At 34.6% G+C, this 20813-nt stretch overlaps 1 protein-coding gene across 8 annotated transcripts in view; it reads left to right on the top strand.

The window, feature by feature from the left end:
• ESCO1 (establishment of sister chromatid cohesion N-acetyltransferase 1) overlaps positions 1–20813 on the top strand; it is an 85230-nt gene that overhangs the window by 35225 nt on the left and 29192 nt on the right. For 5 of the 8 annotated variants that reach the window (XR_006821060.1, XM_046025375.1, XM_046025370.1 and 2 more), the window contains 6 exons: positions 1739–1841; positions 2083–4210; positions 9540–9654; positions 11792–11852; positions 14103–14217; positions 17584–17715. Coding sequence is in view for 7 of the 8 variants with exons in the window: in XM_046025375.1 (XP_045881331.1) it covers positions 2666–4210; positions 9540–9654; positions 11792–11852; positions 14103–14217; positions 17584–17715 (1968 nt within the window). In the remaining variant the exon portion in view is untranslated. The remainder of the gene's footprint in view (positions 1–1738; positions 1842–2082; positions 4211–9539; positions 9655–11791; positions 11853–14102; positions 14218–17583; positions 17716–20813) is intronic. The other 3 variants (XM_046025377.1, XM_046025376.1, XM_046025372.1) reach the window with 2 other exon arrangements.

Here is a 20813-nt window from a genome sequence, read left to right as displayed (position 1 = left end):
GCTTTCCATAGTTTGTTTCTGCCAAGCTGTTTGTTTCTTCCGGTTTTTTGTTTTTTGGTTTTTTTCATTTTAAGGTTTTCCTCATATATTACGATTCTTGTTTATTTGCTCAGAGTTGCAAGTGAGACACTAAAAACTGACTTGGAAGTTTTGTCTGTTTGGATGGTGGGTGGGCTGGTAGTTTCTTTTCTTTCTTTTTTTTTTTTTAAATATTTTATTTATTTGACAGAGAGAAATCACAACCAGGCAGAGAGAGAGGAGGAAGCAGGCAGAGAGCCCGATGTGGGGCTTGATCCCAGGACCCTGGGATCATGACCTGAGCCGAAGGCAGAGGCTTTAACCCACTGAGCCACCCAGGCGCCCCAAGGGCTGGTAGTTTCTTAACTGTAGGATCTAAATGTGTGTGTGTGTGTGTGCTTACACACTTACTGGGCATTTTTTAAGTTCTTTTATCTCTAGGCATGTCAGATTCATTAAAAAATGGTCTTCCAGTTTCCTTCCAGGAAGGTACAGGCTGGGCTGCTGCTTCTAGGAGTTTCTCCGTGTGCAGGGAGGACTTTAGGTAGAGGGGGAGTAGGTTTCAGCTCTGTGTGTACTCCTACTTATTTCCTCTATTGTTGGTATGATACTTCTGCCCTTACCTGTTACTCCTGAGCCCTCAGACCAAATACTTTTTGTTACACTCTTTCCGGAGATTTATACTAGGGTCTTAAGGGATGCGGGGCAGTTTTCTGGTCCTAGAAATTGGAATGGCAGTCTTGGAATCTTTCTGCCTTTTTTTTTTTTTTTTTAAAGATTTTATTTATTTATTTGACAGAGACACAGTGAGAGAGGGAACACAGGGGAATGGGAGAGAGAGAAGCAGGCTTCCTGCCCATCCCAGAACCCTGGGATCATGACTGAGCCGAAAGCAGACACCTAACGACTGAGCCACCCAGGCGCCCCTCTTTCTGCCTTTTTTTTTTTTTTTAATTTATTTATTTGACAGAGAGAGATCACAAGTAGACAGAGAGGCAGGCAGAGAGAGAGAGAGGGAAGCAGGTTTGCCGCTGAGCAGAGAGCCCGATGCGGGACTCGATCCCAGGACCCTGAGATCATGACCTGAGCCAAAGGCAGCAGCTTAACCCACTGAGCCACCCAGGCGCCCCTCTTTCTGCTTTTTTGAGTCCTATTTTCATCCTCATCTCTGGGACTGGCAGTTCCTGAGTTTTGGGGGATTCTGTGGAGGGCTGCATCTTAGCTTTCCCCATTTCCAGCTTAGGATTCAAGTTTTCTTGAGTCTAGAGGTTATTATTTGTCATTCTTTGTAGCTTTCATATTTTATTTTTACCATTTACTCTTTTCTTTATCCTTTGGGTTTATGGTTTTGTCTTCTGTTAATCTATTGCTTTTTTAAAGTAGGTTTTCCATGAGAGTAGAGCAAAATATGTGTTTAAATCTACCTTTTAAACTGTGTATCAGTGTTTTTCTATGTACAAGTAATTATGTGCACTCTTTTCCCTCAAAATAGGATTTTACTATGATGAATTGTGTTTTATATTTTAAAATTGTTTTTCTACAACATAAAATGGACCATTTGCTTAAGGTTAGAAATACTAAAACCAAGTGGTATGTATGAAGACTAATGATAGGACATCATAAAGTTGTGGAGTGTTGTATTTGATGAATGGTGAATGAATAATTTATATCTTTGCACCTTTTAAACACGTTGATTTTTTTTTTTTTTTTTTTTTTTTAGGTGCTGTGTAATGTGTTGAGAGCATACTTTAAGGAATGAGTTTGCCAAATTCTCATGAGTTATGGTGGCTGAAAGATCAATTCTGTCTTGTGGGAAAAGAATTGTAAGTAACTTCAAGGAATAAATTGATTTCAACTATTCTATGCTTATGTAAAACAAGTTATTATTTACTTATTAGAATGTACTTTGGTATACTTTATTGTGTTAGCCTTAAATATACAGACTAAATAATTAAAAAGGAGAAGTTAGGTTTATATAAATCAATATTATTTCTGTAGAGTATTAGCATTGCTATATTTCTTGGATTGTACAAAATTTAATTTTAATTTTTTTTAATTTTTCAGAAATGGCAGCACAAAAGGAAATCTATATTAATAGAGTATTTTATTAAACGAAAGAGGTTAGATAAGAACTTTAAACTAACAGTCTCAGCAAACAAGGAAAGAAACCTGTTAGCTGTAAGACATGTTTCAAGTGAATCGAAGTCCAGTAACTGTAGACTTCAGAAGAAAAAAGGTTTCAAAATCTTTGTCAAAACAGGTCAGTGATAAATAATTCTTCCAGTAATAGGGCTAGGCCTGAATACTATTATTAATTGAAAAATTAACAAAACAGATTGAACCTGAATTTTTTTTCATAAAAAGTTCTAAAAATATCAAATTAGAATTAAATTTTCTTCAAATTTCTATTACCTTGTCCAGAAGTAAAGCAAATATCTTTCAGTCTTCATATCAGATTTTTTCATGTCCTAGGGATGACCGAAACCTTACTTGAAGCAAACTAGTATTTTTGTTGAAAATGTTCATCAGCCTCAAAGTTGATTTTTAAGACCTCCTCAGTAATAATACTAGACATTCAGCATTCGCACCTATCAGGACACGAAAATTCTCCCAAAAACTACTCAGAAAAGGAGGACCTTACTCAGGAATGATGTCCATTCAGGAGAAATCAAAAGAAAATTCTTCTAATGTTAGAAAAAGTGAAGATAAGAATTTAGTAACACAAATTCAAGGTTCTCAAACGAATCTGGCAAAAAAATCAGGTCCAAAGGAAACTGTAAAATCACTGGTTAAATATTCTAGTGAGAATAAAATAAATCAACCTGAATTAGGAACATGCATGAGTACAAGGTCAGCAAAAGCCGCCTCCAATGATAAAAAAGCTAGTAAATCCATTAATAAAAATATGGTGACTGTGAAGGGAAATTCACAAGAATCTACAAAAAAGAAGAAATTACCTCAGAAAAAGTCAGTTCATGGAACTCCTAAATCAAATGAACAGCTTAACCGGAGATCACAAAGACTACAGCAGTTAACAGAAGTTTCAACAAGGTCTCTGCGTAATAGAGAAATTCAGGGTCAAGTTCAAGCAGTTAAACAGACTTTGCCACCAAGGAAAGAGCACTGTAACAATTCTCAAAATAAATCTAACAAAGCTAAAACAAGTCAAAAACATGTGAAAAGAAAAGTACCGGAAATAAAGTCTGATTCTAAAGAGGATGAAAATCTAGTAATTAATGAAGTAATAAATTCCCCCAAAGGAAAAAAACGCAAAGTAGAGCATCAAACAGCTTCTACTTGCAGTTCTCAGTGCACAAAAGGATCTGAAAAATGTCTTCAGAAGAACGCTAGAAAAGAGGAAATAAAATCTGTGCCTGTAACTTCTGAGATAAGAAGATCAAAAATGGTTACTTCAGCAGTCTCTGAAAAGAATGAGGTGAAGAAGTCCGTTTATACGCAAGTGAATACTAGTGCAAAATCCCAAAAAAGTCCACAGCCGTCAGTGCCTGAAGAAAGGGTAGATAATGAGCTGGAGCAAGCGGGAAAGAGCAAACGAGGTAGCATTCTTCAGCTCTGTGAAGAAATTGCTGGTGAGATTGAGTCTGATACTGTAGAGGTAAAAAAGGAATCTTCACAAATGGAAAGTGTAAAGGAGGAGAAGCCTACAGAAATAAAATTGGAAGAGACTGATAATGAAAGACAAATACTTCATCAGAAGGAGACCAATCAAGATGTTCAATGTAATCGTTTCTTCCCCAGTAGAAAAACAAAGCCTGTGAAATGTATACTAAATGGAATAAACAGCTCAACTAAAAAGAACTCCAACTGGACTAAAATTAAACTCTCAAAATTTAACTCTGTGCAGCAAAATAAGTTGGACTCTCAAGTTTCCCCTAAATTGGGCTTAATACGAACCAGTTTTTCACTCCCAGCCTTAGAAATGCATCATTCAACGACTCAGAATACATTTTTAGGAACAAAACTACATAACGATAAAAATACAGCTTGCCAGCAGGAAGAAATGAAAGAAATTAATTCTGAAGAAGTTAAAAGTAATGATGTTACAGTTGAAGTTAATAAAACCACAAAAAGGGCTTCTGAAAATTGCCATTTGGATAATCAGATAAAACCACCTCCTGACCCACCGTTGGATAACCAGAGGAAAGATTCTTTTGAATCAGCACCAGATAAGGTAATTTATTTTCATTATGTGCAGTAGAGGTACCTGAGTACTGTCTGTTAAATTTTAGCTTAAGAATCAAGTCACAAGACAGGAGTCATTTGTTAAGGTATCCTGTTTAGTTGTTAATAGTGTTTTTTTTAAACAGATTTTATTTATTTATTTGACAGAGAGATCACAAGTAGGCAGAGAGAGAGAGAGAGAGAGAGAGAGAAAGGAGGAAGCAGGCTCCCTGCGGAGCAGAGAGCCCGATGCGGGACTCGATCCAGGACCCTGAGATCATGACCTGAGCCAAAGGCAGAGGCTTAACGCACTGAGCCACCCAGGTGCACTGTTAATAGTGTTTTATTAACTCAGTCATGTAGTGAGTGATAGAACTTAGTGGTAGCTTTAGATGTCTGACGTTTACATAAATGCTTCTCATTGCTTCCTTATTTTCACCTTTCATTTTTATTTTACATGAAGCATAATCCTGTTGAATTCTAACTTTTCTTCTTTTTAAAAAATTTTTTGAGCATAGTTGACCCACAGCGTTATATTAGTTTCTGGTATACAACATAGTGATTTAACATCTCTGTATGTTATGCTTTGCTCACCACAAGTGTGGCTACCACCTGTTACCATACAATGCTATTATAATATCATTGACTATATTCCCCTATGCTCTACCTTTTATTCCCATGACTTACTTATTCCGTGACTGGAAACCTGTGTTTCTCATTCCCCTTAATTAATTTTGCCCATTTGCTTACCCCCTAACTTTTCTTGAACACACTGATTTGCTTTTTCTTTTCTTTTTTTTTTTTTTAAAGATTTTATTTATTTATTTGACAGAGATCACAAGTAGGCAGAGAGGCAGAGAGAGAGGAGGAAGCAGGCTCCCCGCTGAGCAGAGAGCCCGATGCGGGGCTCGATCCCAGGACCCTGGGATCATGACCCGAGCTGAAGACAGAGGCTTTAACCCACTGAGCCACCCAGGCGCCCTGCTTTTTCTTTTAATTGTAACCACAGAAACTATGTTTCATAGTGACTAAAATATAGAAATTAAACTTAGGTCTTATTCTTACCAAACTGTTAAAAATTAATTTTAGCTGGCACAGATCAGCCCCTTTTTTCCACCTGATAAAAATTGAAAAAATTGAACATTTCTAGTAGTAGGGGTGCCTTTTAAGTTTGACTTTTGTGATCATTTTGAACAGTTGGACAAATAAAATGTCTGAAAGATGTAAATAATTCAGACTTCAATTTAAGATTAGTGGTGAAGAATTTTTTAAAATGGAAAAATAAATTGAATAACAATTTAAAAAAAAAAGGAAGGGAATCTAATAGCTAGAAGAAACTTTAATGATTATCTGAGGAATTAGTTTGAAACTAAAAGCATCTGAGCCAATTTTTTCAAATTGAATCATAGGTTAAATCCCAATATATAAACCAATAAGCAGAAATTTTTTTATGCAAAGAACCATGGAGCTCTAAAATACAGATTTGAAAAACTTGACTAATTTGCTTAGTTGTTTAATTTGGTAATGAGAAAACTGAGCACAGTAGAGGAATGCGATTTAGATCACATGTTTGAGGGCACAAATAGGATTGAATTTTCAGGTGTTCTGATTCTCAGCCCAGCATTTTTTTCTACAGTTACGTACTTTGAACATTAGATCATTTGAGAAAAAAATCACTGTGAGCAGAGAAAAAAGTCAAGTCATCCCAAAGTTATGGGAATGATTTAAAGTTCTCTTTAGAGATATTTTGTTCTAGAAGCAACTTTGAATGACTGAAGAGTCTGGGCTTTATGCCAGAAGCCATGAAAATAGATCATTGTCTGTTCGTATGGAGTACAAATCAAATTGAAGGGAACAGATACCATATGGTACTCTTAGATTTTATTTTCTGAACAAATGGGAATGAAAGCATCAATTAGAAGATAATTATTCAAATAGTGATAGTAATTAGAAGTAAGTAGTGAGTGGTAGTGTGATTAACAAGTGTGGCTTCCATCAGACATGGGGTGGCTTTCTATTCAGATATGTTTTGTCAGCAAATTGTTATCTATATTCCAGTTGTAGGTGCGGAGTTTATCTTCTACTCCTTTGCTACATAAATGTCAAAACTCAGTTTGTGAAGTAAGTCATGGGGATAAAAGGTACAGCATAGGGAATATAGTTAGTGATATTGTAGTAGTGTTGTATGATGACAGATGGTCGCTACACTTGTGAGCATAGGATAATGTATAGAGAGGTGTTGAATCCCTGTTATACAGCTGAAATTAATATAACATTTCATGTCCACTAAAATAAAAAAAAACCCTCAGTTTGTGGAGAATTATATTGAAGAATAAGAAAACGTAATCCTTTGGAGTAAACTACTAGAATAGAGATTCTTACTTAGATCACATTATTTTGACCTATAATACTGCTTTTACTGGAATGTACTTCGGATTATACTCTTTTCTCTTGAGGTGCATTGTGAGAAACCATCCTATGAAACTTGTGTTAAAAATTTTATTTACATTTGTAAATTCTTGAATATTTAAAACATTCAGAATACTACAGACACTAACATTATACTTGTGTCTACTACCCAAATTTGACAAAAACTAACATTTTATTGAATTCTGGTTCTTTAAATAAGGAAAGTACGTTATAGGTACAAGAAAAAGCCATATTCTCCCTCTTCTTTCCATTCAGCTCTCTTCCCAGAGTTAAATGTGTTTGTGAAGTTGGTGGGGATCTTCTCATTTTCTATTTTTATTAACTCACTGTGTATGTGTATGTATATCCATAAAGAATACTTAGCAGTGTTTGTGTTTTAAATGTTTTCTGTGTGTTTTTAATGTTACAGTGTTTTAAATGTTTAAATGTTAAATGCTAAAATGGTGTGTGTGTGGGGGGGGGTGGTTTGGCAAATTGTTTTGTGCAGTCAGCATTTGATACTTACCAATACATGGGTATTTTAATAGCTGTAAATGAGTATACCACAGTTTATGTTTTCCTCTTCTAAAGCCCTTTCAGGTTGTTTCTGTTTTCACCAATACCAGTGATAATGATTACTTTTACAGAGTGATCAGGGAATTGGGCAATCATTCAGTTGAAGATGTAGTTGTGTCTGCCGTGTCCAAGAAGTTCTGCTAGGGCTAGAGAAGAGGAAACGTTTCCTACCTTTAAGGAATTTCCATTATAGCAGTCACTTAAGAGATTTCTCTTCTTGCCATGAGCACTAAGAATTGAGGTAGTTTAGTTTAACCATCATAATAGCTTTAGGTTAAGAACATAATAGCCTTTGGTGAACACTGCCTCTTTGTTAGTCAAAGGAGAGCCATACAGTTGTCACCACAATCTACACTGTAGTTTCTCTTATTACCTACATATTATAGGTGAGGAGAGTGAGGCTTAGAAATTTTAAGTATCTTACCTGAGTGACTTGTAAGTGGTAGAGCTAGGATTTAAACTGAAATTGACTGGCTTCAGTGTCTCACGGGGTTATACTAGGGGAGGAAGGAGAATATAAAAACAAATCTTACATCATACAAAATCTTTATCTATGGCTGCCTGTAATTTTTATGTCAATTTTAGCAGTACTGAGAAATGATGGTTGATAAAGCTAAGCACTTGATAGGCCTTCTTTTAATTCTTTGGACTGAATTTAAATTATTTGAACATAGGGCATCTAGGTGGCTAAGTCGGTGAAACATCGGACTGATTATTGATTTTGGCTCAGGTCATGATCTCAGCGTTCTGGGATTGAGCGCCTTGTCAGGCTCCTTGCTCAGTGGGGAGTTTGCTTGAGATTCTCTTTCTCCCTCTTAAGCTCTCTCTCTTGGTCTCTCCTGCTCTCTTTCTCTAAAATAAATCTTTAAAAAAATTATTTGAACTTTATGAATTTAAAGCCCAGTTATATTATGATTTATTTTTTTAAGCCAGTAATTTACTAAATTCCATCCTATTTAATGGATATTAATTGGTAATTTGTCATTGTTGTTTTTAATTTTTCTGGTTTTTCAATGACAAAAATCATTCACTTTTTCAAAAATATTCAAAAATGTTACATGTTGAATGTAATAATCACAATACAGATACAGCCAATGTTAATAGAGTGTAAACTTTTTTTGTTTGTTGGTTTTTTGTTTTTTGTTTTTTTTGGTAGTTTACTGAGTATCAGCTTTGACAGTGTTCTGATTTAGGGAATCTTGGGAATACAAAGATAAATGTAATATGATCTTATCTCTTAAGAGTTACAGAAGGTGAGGGCAACTGGATGGCTCAGTTGATTAAGCCACTGCCTTCAGCTCAGGTCATGATCCCTGAGTCCCTGGATCAAGTCCCACATCCGGCTCCCAGCTCCATGGGGAGTCTGCTTATCCCTCTGACCTTCTCCCTTCTCATGCTCTCTCTCATTCTCTCTCTGTCTCAAATAAATAAATCTTTAAAAAAAATGGGGCACCTGGGTGGCTCAGTGGGTTAAAGCCTCTGCCTTTGGCTCGGGTCACGATCCCAGGGTCGTGAGGAGCCTGCTTCCTCCTCTCTCTCTGCCTGCCTCCCTGCCTACTTGTAATCTTTGTCTGTCAAATAAATAAATAAATTCTTAAAAAAAAAAAAGTTACAGAAGATGAATCAAAAACAAATAACTAATTGATAATAGTAATAAGGACATGAAAGAGGTAGGGATGAAATAGATGGAGAGTTATTCCAAAATTGGGAAAACGTCATAGGGAAACTTAGAGAACACTTCATGGAAAATGTTGATATTTAAGTAATGAGTTGAATTGATATGGGGAAAAGGTTCTACATCAGCACTATCCAGTGAAAATGTAAAGTGAACCACATATACTACTTAAAATTTTCTGGTAGCCATATTGAAAAGAATAATACACTGGTAAAAGGAATATATTTTATTTAATCTATCATATAAAAATACTATTATTTCAGTATGTAATCAATTTTAAAAATTGGGATATTTTACTTTTTTAAAGTCTTAAAAGTCTAATATTTACAACATAGTCTCAAAGCCGTCATACTAATGACCTTTTAAGTGCTCAGTAGTCAGATGAGGTGTGGCTACTGTATTGGAGAGTGCAGATTTAGATAGATTGAACAGGCAGATATAAAATATATCTATGGGATTTGCAAGGCTTTCAATGTAGCATGAAGGGAAAAAATCGCAGTTGATGTTAGAGTAGCTGTCGGGAAATCAAAATACTTTTAAGGTATATCAATGTGAATTACTCCAACTGTGACATATTATCTTAAATTTTAGTATGCTAAGATTCACTGAAAGTATCTTGGGATGAGTCTCCAAGGTTTATATGAAAGAAATATTAACATTTTGAATTTTGTATATTTAGAATTTCAGTCTGTGTTTGGAATCAAAGATTGAAAACAATCCAGTGGGAAATACCTCTACTGTTTCAGCTCTGCTCAGCCAAGCAAAAATTGATACAGGGGAGAATAAATTTCCAGGTAAAACTTTGGAAATATTTTTTGGATTTCTCAGTGTTCAGAAGTATTTTTGTCACCATGATAGAAAGCAGTACTGATTACCATATAGGCCACTTAAATCCGTCTGAGCTACTGTGTGTTTTTCAAATGTGTGATTATCACCATTCTTTTTGGTTTTTTGTTTTTATCTTTACTACCATTTTTTGGGGTAGAATTGCTTTTCTTTCTTAGCTTGTTTAAATTACTTAAGTATTAAAAAATAAAATGGCCTGGATGATCAATAAGATTGGGTCCAAAACCAAAACAAAGCACATTAGCCAAACGTCAACTAACTTGGATAACTTTAACTTTTCCTTTAGAAAATCCATTGTTTATGTTTTAATATTTTCCTAAAACATTTTTGGGGAATGAAGTATAAAAATAAAGTACCGTTTACAAAAATTGATAAATTGTAAGTAAAAAAATAACAAATAAATTACTTAAGGTTCCTTGACTCACTACCAAAAGTTCTTTTGTTTATTTCAAATATTTTATATTGCTTATGACTTACTTTATGAAGAAGTATTACTTAATGAATTGCATAAGTTAGTGGTAGGAGCTTATTTTTCAAGTACAAAGACTATTTGTTTTTCCACTTCAGATTCTTATCTTTAACCCTTGATTACTCAGTTTTCCATGTTAGTGGTTCTGTCTTTGAAAGGATTTGTAAATGTTGCAGGGGCACTGGCTGGCTCAGTCAGTGGAGCCTTACTTTAAAAAACAAAAACAAAAACACAAGGCTGCAATTTGGGCAGTTATGCCATACAAAGACTTTTTTGTGTGTGACCTTGTAAAAATTTTTTGACAATACATTCTTTGAGCTGTTGGATGGGGATTTGCTCACCTATATCAGATGAAGCCTGAGGTAATACAGAAAAGGAATACCTAATTCCTGTTTCTCTCTCTAAAGGAAAGGTATACATGGAGCAGTATGTTGAGGTCAGATAATGTCCTTTCATTGCATGTTGTTTAACCTTTTCTCTTAGTGGAGGAAAGGGAAGTATGATATGATAAATGTATACTTATTCATTGGAAAAAATGAATTATTGCATTATTTATTAATGTGATTAATACTTTAGAAGCTACAATTTAAAAATTTCAGTATAATTAACAGTTTTGTATTAGTTTCAGGTATGCAGTATAGTGATTCAATGATTATGTACTTAGTGTTCATTATAAGTATACTCTTAATCCCCTTCACCTGTTTCACCCATTGCTCTACCCACCTCCCCTGTGGTAACCACCAGTTTGTTCTCTATATTTAAGAGTCTTTGTCTCTTTTTCCTGTTTTATTTCTTAAACTCCTACAGATGAGTGTAATCACATGATATTTATCTTTCTCTAACTGACTTATTTCACTTAGCATTACAATCTCTGAATCCATCCATGTTGCAGCTGGCAAGATTTCATTCATTTTTGTGGCTGAGTAATATTCCATTATATGTATGTATATATACCATATCTTTTTAATCCACTCATCTATTGATGGACACTTGGGTTGCTTCCACAATTTGGCTATTTTAAATAATGGTGCAATAAACATAGGGGTGCATGTATCTTTTTGAATTGGTATTTTTGTATTCTTTGGGTAAATACTACCCAGTAGTGAAATTACCGGATCATATAGCAATTCTGTTTTTAATTTTTTGAGGAACCACTGTGCTGTTTTCCACAGTAGCTGTACCAATTTGCTTTCCTACCGACACTGCAAGAGGGTTCCTTTTTCTCCACATCCTCACCAACACTGTTTCTTGTGGACTACAATTTTTTTTAAACAAGCTATGTTCCCATTTCCATTAGGAAATTTCCATTTAGAGTGTGTATAATGATACAGGTGTTTACACAGTTTGCTTTATTATTCAGTGCTAGTGATTGGTAAATCTAGAAACACATTTATTAATCTACCATTGGATCTCTTAGTAGGCTCTGTAGAGCCTTGCCTTTTTCTCCTTTTCTGAAGAGTGATTTCTAGAAAGGGACTCTAATTTAATCAAATGGTTTTTATTAAAATTAAAAAATTTAGTGCATTGTTCTTTTTCCTTTATAATTATTTTCAGCTATTAGATGGAGAGGTAGTACAAAGCTTAATGTGTAACTCACTTTCTTGATTAAATTACAGGTTTAGCTCCCAAACAGCATACTGTACTCAATAACCAAACATCTAAGACCAGTGATAACAGGTAAGACATTAGTTTAATATAAGAGTAAATATGAGAACTATTAAAAGATAAACTGAGCCTTTTACAATTTTTGTTTATTTGAACAAAAGTCAATTTGATTTGGGCATTATCCAGTCTCCCAGATAGAAAGGAGTTCCAAGATCGAAAAGATCTCCAAGCAGAAATGCGTGGGCATAAAAAAGTTATAACTGGCAAAAAAGTGGGTTGATTATTGCAAAGTTACTTTCCTTTGGGAGAGATGGCAGAGGTCTTTCGGGCAAATTACCTAACTAGTGCTAATTAGGTGATTCCTGACTGACTAGTTTAAGATTCCATTTCTCGAAGGACTAAACGTAAGTCCAAGTTTGGTAATATGGAGCTTAGCATAAGCAATTCCATTTTGGACCTGTTGTCTTGTTTTTAACAGAGCTTAAGGATTTTATACTTATACCTTTCAAGTTTGGCTTGTTATTTTTCCCTTAAAACTTGTGCTAGTAATCCTCAGTTTTCCTTGTAGAGAGAACGTGATAGTCACAAGTTCTGTTTTTATTTTACATTTTTGTGCCTTTACATGTTTTACAGTTTTGTTTTTTTTTACTTATGGTGTTATAGCATCTTTTCTTTTTTTAAAAATTTTATTATTGTTTAAATTTTATTTATTTATTTTTAATTATTATTTTTTATTAACATATAGTATATTATTAGCCCCAGGGGTACAGTCTGTGAATCCCCAGGTTTACACACTTCATAGCACATACCTTCCCCAATGTCTGTAACCCCACCGTCCTCTCCTTCCCCTTCCCCCCGGCATCCTGTTTGTTTTGTGAGATTAAGAGTCTCTTATGGTTTGTCTCACTCCCAGTCCCATCTTGTTTCATTTATTCTTTTCCTGTCCCCTAAACCCCCCATGTTGCCTCTCAACTTCCTCATATCAGGGAGATCATATGATAATTGTCTTTCTCTGATTGACTTATTTCGCTAAGCATAATACCGTCTAGCTCCATCCACGTCATTGCAATGGCAAGATTTCATTTCTTTTGATGACTGCATAGTATTCCATTGTATATATATACACACCACATCTTCTTTATCCATTCTTCTGTTGATGGACATCTAGGCTCTTTCCATAGGTTAGCTATTGTGGACATTGCTGCTATAAACATTCAGGTGCATGTGCCCCTTCAGATTACTATATTTTTATCTTTAGGGTAAATACCCAGTAGTGCATTTGCTGGGTCGTAGGGTAGCTCTAGTTTCAACTTTTGAGGAACCTCCATGCTGTTTTCCAGAGTGGCTGCACCAGCTTGCATTCCCACCAACAGGGTAGGAGGGTTCCTCTTTCTCCACATCCTCGCCAGCATCTGTCGTTTCCTGACTTTTTAATTTTAGCCATTCTGGCTAAAATGTGAGGTGGTATCTTATTGTGGTTTTGATTTGTATTTCCCTGATACCGCATCTTTTTTTTTTTTTTAAGATTTTATTTATTTGACAGAGATTGCAACTAGGCAGAGAGGCAGGCAGAGAGAGAGGGGGAAGCAGGCTCCTCGCCAAGAAGAGAGCCCCATGTGGGGTTCAGTCCCAGGACCCTGAGATCATGACCTGAGCCGAAGGCAGAGGCTTTAACCCACTGAGCCACCCAGGCGCCCCTGTAGCATCTTTTCTTAACTACCTCATTCTATTAAGTCTGTATTAGATTTTATTGTGTGAATATTCCATTATTTATTTAACAGCTCTCCACTTTATAGACATTTTGGTTGTTTCTAGTTAATTTCTGTCCAAAAAAAAAGTTCTGCAGTAAACACAAACATCTTTGCCCATTTGTATTACCGTATCTAGGATAAGTTTATAGCTATAGGATATAACCTGCATCGCCATATTTTCCTCCAGTGTGTGTCTTTTTATACTTCTAGCAACCGTGTTTTGAGAATGCACATTTCTGCAAACCGCTTGAAGTAGTATTTATTATCAACATGTAAAAGTGTTTTAAATGTTTTAAAAGCATTCCATTCTCTTTACTATCAGAATAAAATTAAATCTGAGTTGTTTTGCTTTCTAGATTACTGAAAGCAGTATTTAGGACAAACTGTAGTAACTGAGATGGCTAAAAATTACCCAAAAAAACCTTAAAACTCATTCAAATTATAATAGGTACAGCAGTTTTTTATTTGTTGAAAATTGGTAATTTTCTTGGGTTTTCTCCCCTTGATTTTTAAAAGGTTATTCTTTTAATCTGTGAGTGTTGTATAGTAAAAGTTGTTTATTTTTTTTTAGGGAGATACCACCAAATCATTCTTGGACTAAGTGTAATTCCCATTTGGAGATAACAATTCCAAAGGACTTGAAACTAAAAGAAACAGATAAAGTTGATGAAAAACAGTTGATCATAGTAAGTATCCAGCTTGACCTTTTTGGCAAAGGGTTATAGTAATCATCTTACTTATGCACATTGTTAAAGAATAAGTTCATCCTTTTTTCAAAGAGCCTTTTTTGTCACCATAAATCATTATGGAAATAATTTTGGTATCATTACAAATGCCCCTCTGGCCGCCCAGTAGTGAGGCCCTCCTGTCACAAATAAAAACTAAAAATCTCCATGCTTTTAGTTTTATTCAGGACCGATTGATACTTTATTTTACATTTGTGTATTTTATCATTTGTTACTTTCTTAAATATGTCATTTGATGTACCTTGTTTTAGTAGTTGGCTTAAATCTTAAAATAACGGAGCTTAATGCATAAAATGATTTTAAATATCTGTATTTTAGTGTAATTTTATAATTTTAAAACTGTTTCATAGGAAGATAAATAGTAGTTAATTTGAAATAGAACTTAACCACTCTACACTTTGGTGGAAAGTTATAAAAGAGAGGGAGATATTTTGTTTGATTAAAAATCTAATTTGAATGAGTGAGCACACTATAAAAAAATGAAGGGGCCCAAAATAATAGGAAAAATTACTGTATTTCCAGTCAACATTGTCAGTAGGATTTTTTGGGAATAGATTATTAATGCTAACTCTAGTATAGGGGAATTACTTATTAAGAATTATCTGGAAATTTTGGGAAAGTTTAATCAGAGAAATGCTTCATCAGATTTAATAACATTTCCTTTGTTAATATTGATAGTGAAACAGGATAAGAACAGTAGAATCTGGAGCTTCACTGACCAGTATGGTAGCCACATGTGGCCATTTAGTATTTGAAATGTGGCTCATCAGAACTGTGATACACTATAAGTATAAATGTATTTACTACATTTTAAAAACTAATACAGATAAGGGATTATAAAGTATTTCACTAATAAGTTCTTTTTCCTATTTAGTATATGTTAGAATTAAAATATTTGGGATATGTTTTGTTGAATAAAATATTAAAATTCACATATTTGTTTTTGTATCCTTTAACCTGGCTACTAGAAAATTTAAAATTACATTTGTGGATTGCACTTCTATTTAGTTCTTGTCAAAAGTTGATGGTGATGTTAATGATCATGATGATAGCAGCTAATACTTTTTGAATACATTGTTTTATGTATTCCACTCATATTAACTTAATTAAGCCTTAGTTTTTAAAGTATGAGGTAGGTACTATTATTTCCCATGTACCAATTAAGAAACCAAGGAAGAGATGTTTATTCATTACTATGAGTACTGCCTGCTTGTAAAGATATTTGTACACTGGTGTTCATTAATCGTAATAGCCAGAAGGTGAAAGCAATCAAAGTATCCATCAAGGATGAATGGATAAACAAAATATGGTGTACACATAAAATGGAATATTATTCAGCCTTAAAAAAGAAGAAACTCTTGGGTCGCCTAGGTGGCTCAGTGGGTTAAAGCCTCTGCCTTCGACTTAGGTCATGATCCCAAGGTCCTGGGATTGAGCCCTGCATCGGGCTCTCTGCTCAGCAGGGAGCCTGCTTCCCTTCCTCTCTCTCTGCCTGCCTCTCTGCCTAATTGTGATCTCTGTCAAATAAATAAAATCTATAAAAAAAATAGTAATTAAAAAAAAAAACTCTGGCATGCCACGTCATGGTTGAACCTTAAGGACATTATGCTGAGTGAAATAAGTCAGTCACAGAAAGACAAATACTGTATGATTTCAGTTCTGTGAGGTGCCTAGAGTAGTCACATTCAGAGACAAAGTAAAATGGTGGTTTCTAGGAACTGGGAAGGAAAATGGATTGGGAACCTATTTAGTGGGTATAGAGTTTCAGTTTTGCAAAATGAAAAGAATTTTGAAGATTGATTGCACAACAGTTTGAATATACTTAACACTACCGAACTGTACACTTAAAAATCGTTAAGATAGTAAATATTATGTATGTCATACCACAATTACAAAAAAGTGTTTTTAGCTGCCTGAAATTTCATGTAACAATTTGTGAATAGTTTCAATCCTTTAGAATGAACTTTCCTTAAGTTCTTTTTTTTTTTTTTTTAAAGATTTTATTTATTTGACAGACAAAGATCACAAGTAGGCAGAGAAGCAGGCAGAGAGAGAGGAGGAAGCAGGTTCCCTGCTGAGCAGAGAGCCTGATGTGGGGCTCGATCCCAGGACCCCTGGACCATGATCCGTGTCGAAGGCAGAGGCTTTAACCCACTGAGCCACCCAGGTGCCCAGAACGTCCCTTAAGTTCTATACACAATCTTTTATTTACCATTTGACTTCTCTTGATCCTAATTGATCCTAATTCTGAGACACTAGAGATGCTATTTTCTTAGATCTTGTTTTTTGGTAGTAATTCAAATTACACAGTTTTAGAATAGAAAGAGTAAAGGGATTATTAATTAGTTCTTTTAAAAAAATCATTTATTTGACAAAGAGCACAAGCAGGGGGACAGGAAGAGGAAAAAGGGGAGCCCGATGTGGGCTCGATCCCAGGACCCTGGGATCGTGACCTGAACTGAAGGCAGACACATTTGACTGAGCCACCCGGGCACCCTAGTTTATTCTTTTTCTTTTTTTCTTTTTATTTATTTATTTGGAGAAAAAGAGAATGCACTAGTGAAGGGGCAGAGGGGGAGGGAGGCAGAGAATCTTAAGCAGGCTGTACGCCCAGCATGGAGTGCAGCGTGGGGTTTATTAGTCTCACGATCCTGAGATAATGACATGAGCCAAAATCAAGAATCAGGCACTTAACCATAAGAACAAGAATAGAAAACATTTTGTAAACAGTTAACTATTCTACAGCACAAGTATGAATTACCGGAGAATAGATGATGGTACTTTGTACTTATTTAATATGAAGATAATAGAAAAAATTAATGCTACCTTTTCTCAGGAGTTTCCAGTGACATCAAAATACTCTTTAATATCTACAGACTAGAACAAAACCATTAAAAAGAACATACTTTTAAGACATTAAAAAATACAGGTCTGTGAAAAACTATTTCCTCTAAGCTTGAACTGTGTAATTATTGCAGATATAGAATGTGTCTTTGTTCTTATTTATAGAATGTTTCTTGTTTGGCACTTTAGAACAAAGATTGTAGTGTTGAAAGATATTTCTCAGTTCTTTTCAGTTGTTACATGATGTGAAGCAAGTGATCAGATTATTAAAATGGAAACAGTTCTTAAAATTATACTTAGATTTCACAGATTAATGTCTTCTTTTTTAGTCAACACTGAATAATTTTTATTACAGATTAAATACTTCTCACTTTATGTTCCCATTATAGCTTTAGAGGCTGAAGTTCTGGAATTATTCCTTTGGGAGGGAAAAAAACCTTTTTGTTTGTTTTTTATAAATAGGATGCAGGACAAAAAAGATTTGGAGCAGTTTCCTGTAATGTTTGTGGCATGCTTTACACAGCTTCAAATCCAGAAGATGAAACACAGCATCTGCTCTTCCACAACCAGTTTATAAGTGCTGTAAAATATGTGGTAAGTGGAGTTCATGACTTCTAAAATGAAGTATCAGATAGCTAGGTCAGGATCTTAAAGAGATGAATTGCAAAACTTAAGACATTGAAAAATTTCTGTTTTTAGTACATGATCATATATACAAAGCCCTTGAATGTTTACTGGCTTATTTTAAAACAAAGCCAGACATAAAACCAGCTAACTTTATTCTACCTGTTTATGTTTTGGGATTTTTTTTAAGTTATGTCTTTAAAGCAGTTATTGTACCTCATCTCTTCTAACAACTAATGCTATTCAACTTGAGTATTTAAAATTTTTTCTTCAATTATTAGCTGTTGATAAGCCTGTTTAATATTTATAATAGCTTAGTATAACTTTTTTTCCTGAAAACTGATAGTGATATATTATTATACCAAATAGATGGTTTGGGAGTTTTTCTTTACCTTCTCTTTGCTATCTTGAGAGTTTTTCATGATAAACTAAAAAAACTAAAAAAGAAAAATTTCTTGAAGGTTAAAATCTCAGAATTTGCTTTATACTTAAAAAAACCCCCACAGTTAATGTGTTTTAGTATATATTAATATATGTGCATTTGATGTACAATGGGTATTATTTAATAGTTATTTCTGGAAATGGCAAAATTTTGAATAAGTTTGAACCATTTCAGATATCTTGTGAAAATAGTAATTTAATGTAATTGCTGTTTACCCATATCTGAAATGGAATCTGTTTTTATTCTATACATGTTACCTTCAGTACTGTACACTCACATTAATAAGACCTCCAGGATATCTGAACTGAGATCACCCATTCATTTCACATAGGCTTTTACATAAGCAACAGATGTTGGATTGTTTAAAGATCTTTATTGGCTTCACTTAAATTTGTATCCTTATTTTTGGTTGAAGAATTCATATTTATTGTTTCATTTATCTAGTTACTTCTACCCAAGATAGATAGGGTTTTCTTTTTTTTTGGTTCTCTACTGTGGTGATCCTTTATACTCCTTTTTACATCTGTCTTTTCCACACACACCCCCTTCTGTCACTTAACTAAATGCAGTATAAGCTGTTTGGGCATTAAATATTTATAGCTGATACTGATTTATTGTTTGGAATTTATACTTTTCCAATTTCACTATAATATCCTTACAACTTGAAAACAAAAATAATCCTATCAGATAGCTAAGTTAATAGAATACTTGGGGCAAAAACATTTTATTTATTATACATAAATCTGGTAGAAGTTAGTTTAAATGAGTTTTCATTTTACATCATTTGATTCTTGTGATCACTTTTGTGTTAGGTTTAAAAGGCTTTATTCTTCATCTGAAGGAAGTTCTTAATTTCTCAGAGTAACAGTAAAGAAAATAATAAGGAAATATGTACTCTGCTTCCACAGTATCACTGGAAGCTGGTTTGTGGAGTGAGATGGAGTCATCGCCTTCTAAACAAATTCTGGCTCTTGTAAAGCTATGAAACAGTGTACCAACTTAGGAAAGATTGATTCCTGCCCCAGCCCTACTCCTCCTTCTAACCCCCCCACCCCGCCCGACCTTGATGGGACAGAGCTATGGGTTATTTTATTGTTTTTGAAATAAGCTCAAGAGAAGGAATTGAGTTTAGCAGTTGGCCATCCTTTGCTTACATCAAGATCAATATTCATATCTTTTGCTCTTTTCAAATGTAGGTATATACATGTAGTCTAAAGTAGAAACTCCTCCAAAACATTGTAGCATTCTTTTTTAGTGTATGGAGAGAGGATAAAAATATATGTATTATGTTAAAGATGTTCTGCTGTAATCAGAGCTCTGGATTTGGGGTTGGGACATTAAACATTTATTGGGCACCTAGTATGTGCGTTTTTGTGCATTTAATGAGCAGTATTGTGTTTTTGCATTAAGCACTTTTTTCCCCTTTTTAAAAATTGATACAATTGAAGTTTAAGCACTTTTACAGTGTTTGAGAAAACATCTGATTTTAAAATATGAGTTTTGTCTGTTTCTGTTTCCTGGAGAGAAACACAGAAAAGAAGTCATTTGGTGTTCTGGCTTTAATTAATTTTAAATGAACAGTGTTCCAGGACTGGAGATAAAGTTTTGATCTACTTAAAACTATTTAGAAATAGAATAAATTAAATCACAATGAGTTTTACTTTTTAAATTTTTTTTTTAATATTTTATTTATTTGACAGAGAGAAATCACAACTAGGCAGAGAGGCAGGCAGAGAGAGAGGAGAAAGCAGGCTCCCCGCGGAGCAGAGAGCCGGATGCGAGGCTCATCCCAGAACCCTGGGATCATGACCTGAGCGGAAGGCAGAGGCTTTAACCCACTGAACCACCCAGGTGCCCCTACTTTTTAAATTTTAATCAAACATTTTAAAGAAAATAAATAGCTTTTCCTTAGGGTAAAAATTTTCCCTTAGACATGGTAATAATCTGTAACACTTAAAAATGACTAAAGATCTTTTCTAAAGATTAAAATCATGAATATATTTAGATATATTTAGTCAATGTAGAAATTGATGCCCACAGAGCCTTTTTTGGGGGGGGAGGGGCTGGCTTTTTTTTTTTTTTTTTTTTCTTACCCTCTTTGGTAGGGGTAGGGGAAAGAGTGATGATGCTCTCCATTCCTTCATAGTACCCCATCTGCCTCATTGATGCCATTTGAGGAAATGCATTTTTATCTAACTTATTAAAAGCTATTTAGGAACGAGCTTGTTAATGCTTCAGGAGGAGCCTGGACTTTGGTTTAGACCTACAAACACTTCAGTTTCCTTGATCAACTGGAGATACGCTATTTGCTAAAGGTGTGAAGAGAAAGCAGGAAAAACTCCCCCTAGAGCACTGAGGAATGTTGCTAAGCCTAGAGCCCATCCACAATTCAGCTGTATTTCGAACTTTTAGTAATGTAGCCAAGGAATCATGTTTGGGTTCTCTGCAGAGAAATTTCTAACTTAATCCTTTTTTCCTCCTTGTTCCTAATCTCTTTTCAATTAATTAACATCTGACTGAATGAAGGCTCTGTGGAGGGCTCTACTTCAGGGTATATGATATGCCCTTGCTTTCAAGGTTAGGAGCAAAGCCCGAAAGAAATGAAAAGTTAACAATAAGAGATTTA

Source organism: Meles meles, chromosome 12 (genome assembly GCF_922984935.1).
Source record: "Meles meles chromosome 12, mMelMel3.1 paternal haplotype, whole genome shotgun sequence".
NCBI lineage: Eukaryota > Metazoa > Chordata > Mammalia > Carnivora > Mustelidae > Meles > Meles meles.
Note: the sequence above shows the minus strand (reverse complement) of the source record. Positions and strands in the feature narration are given on the sequence as shown.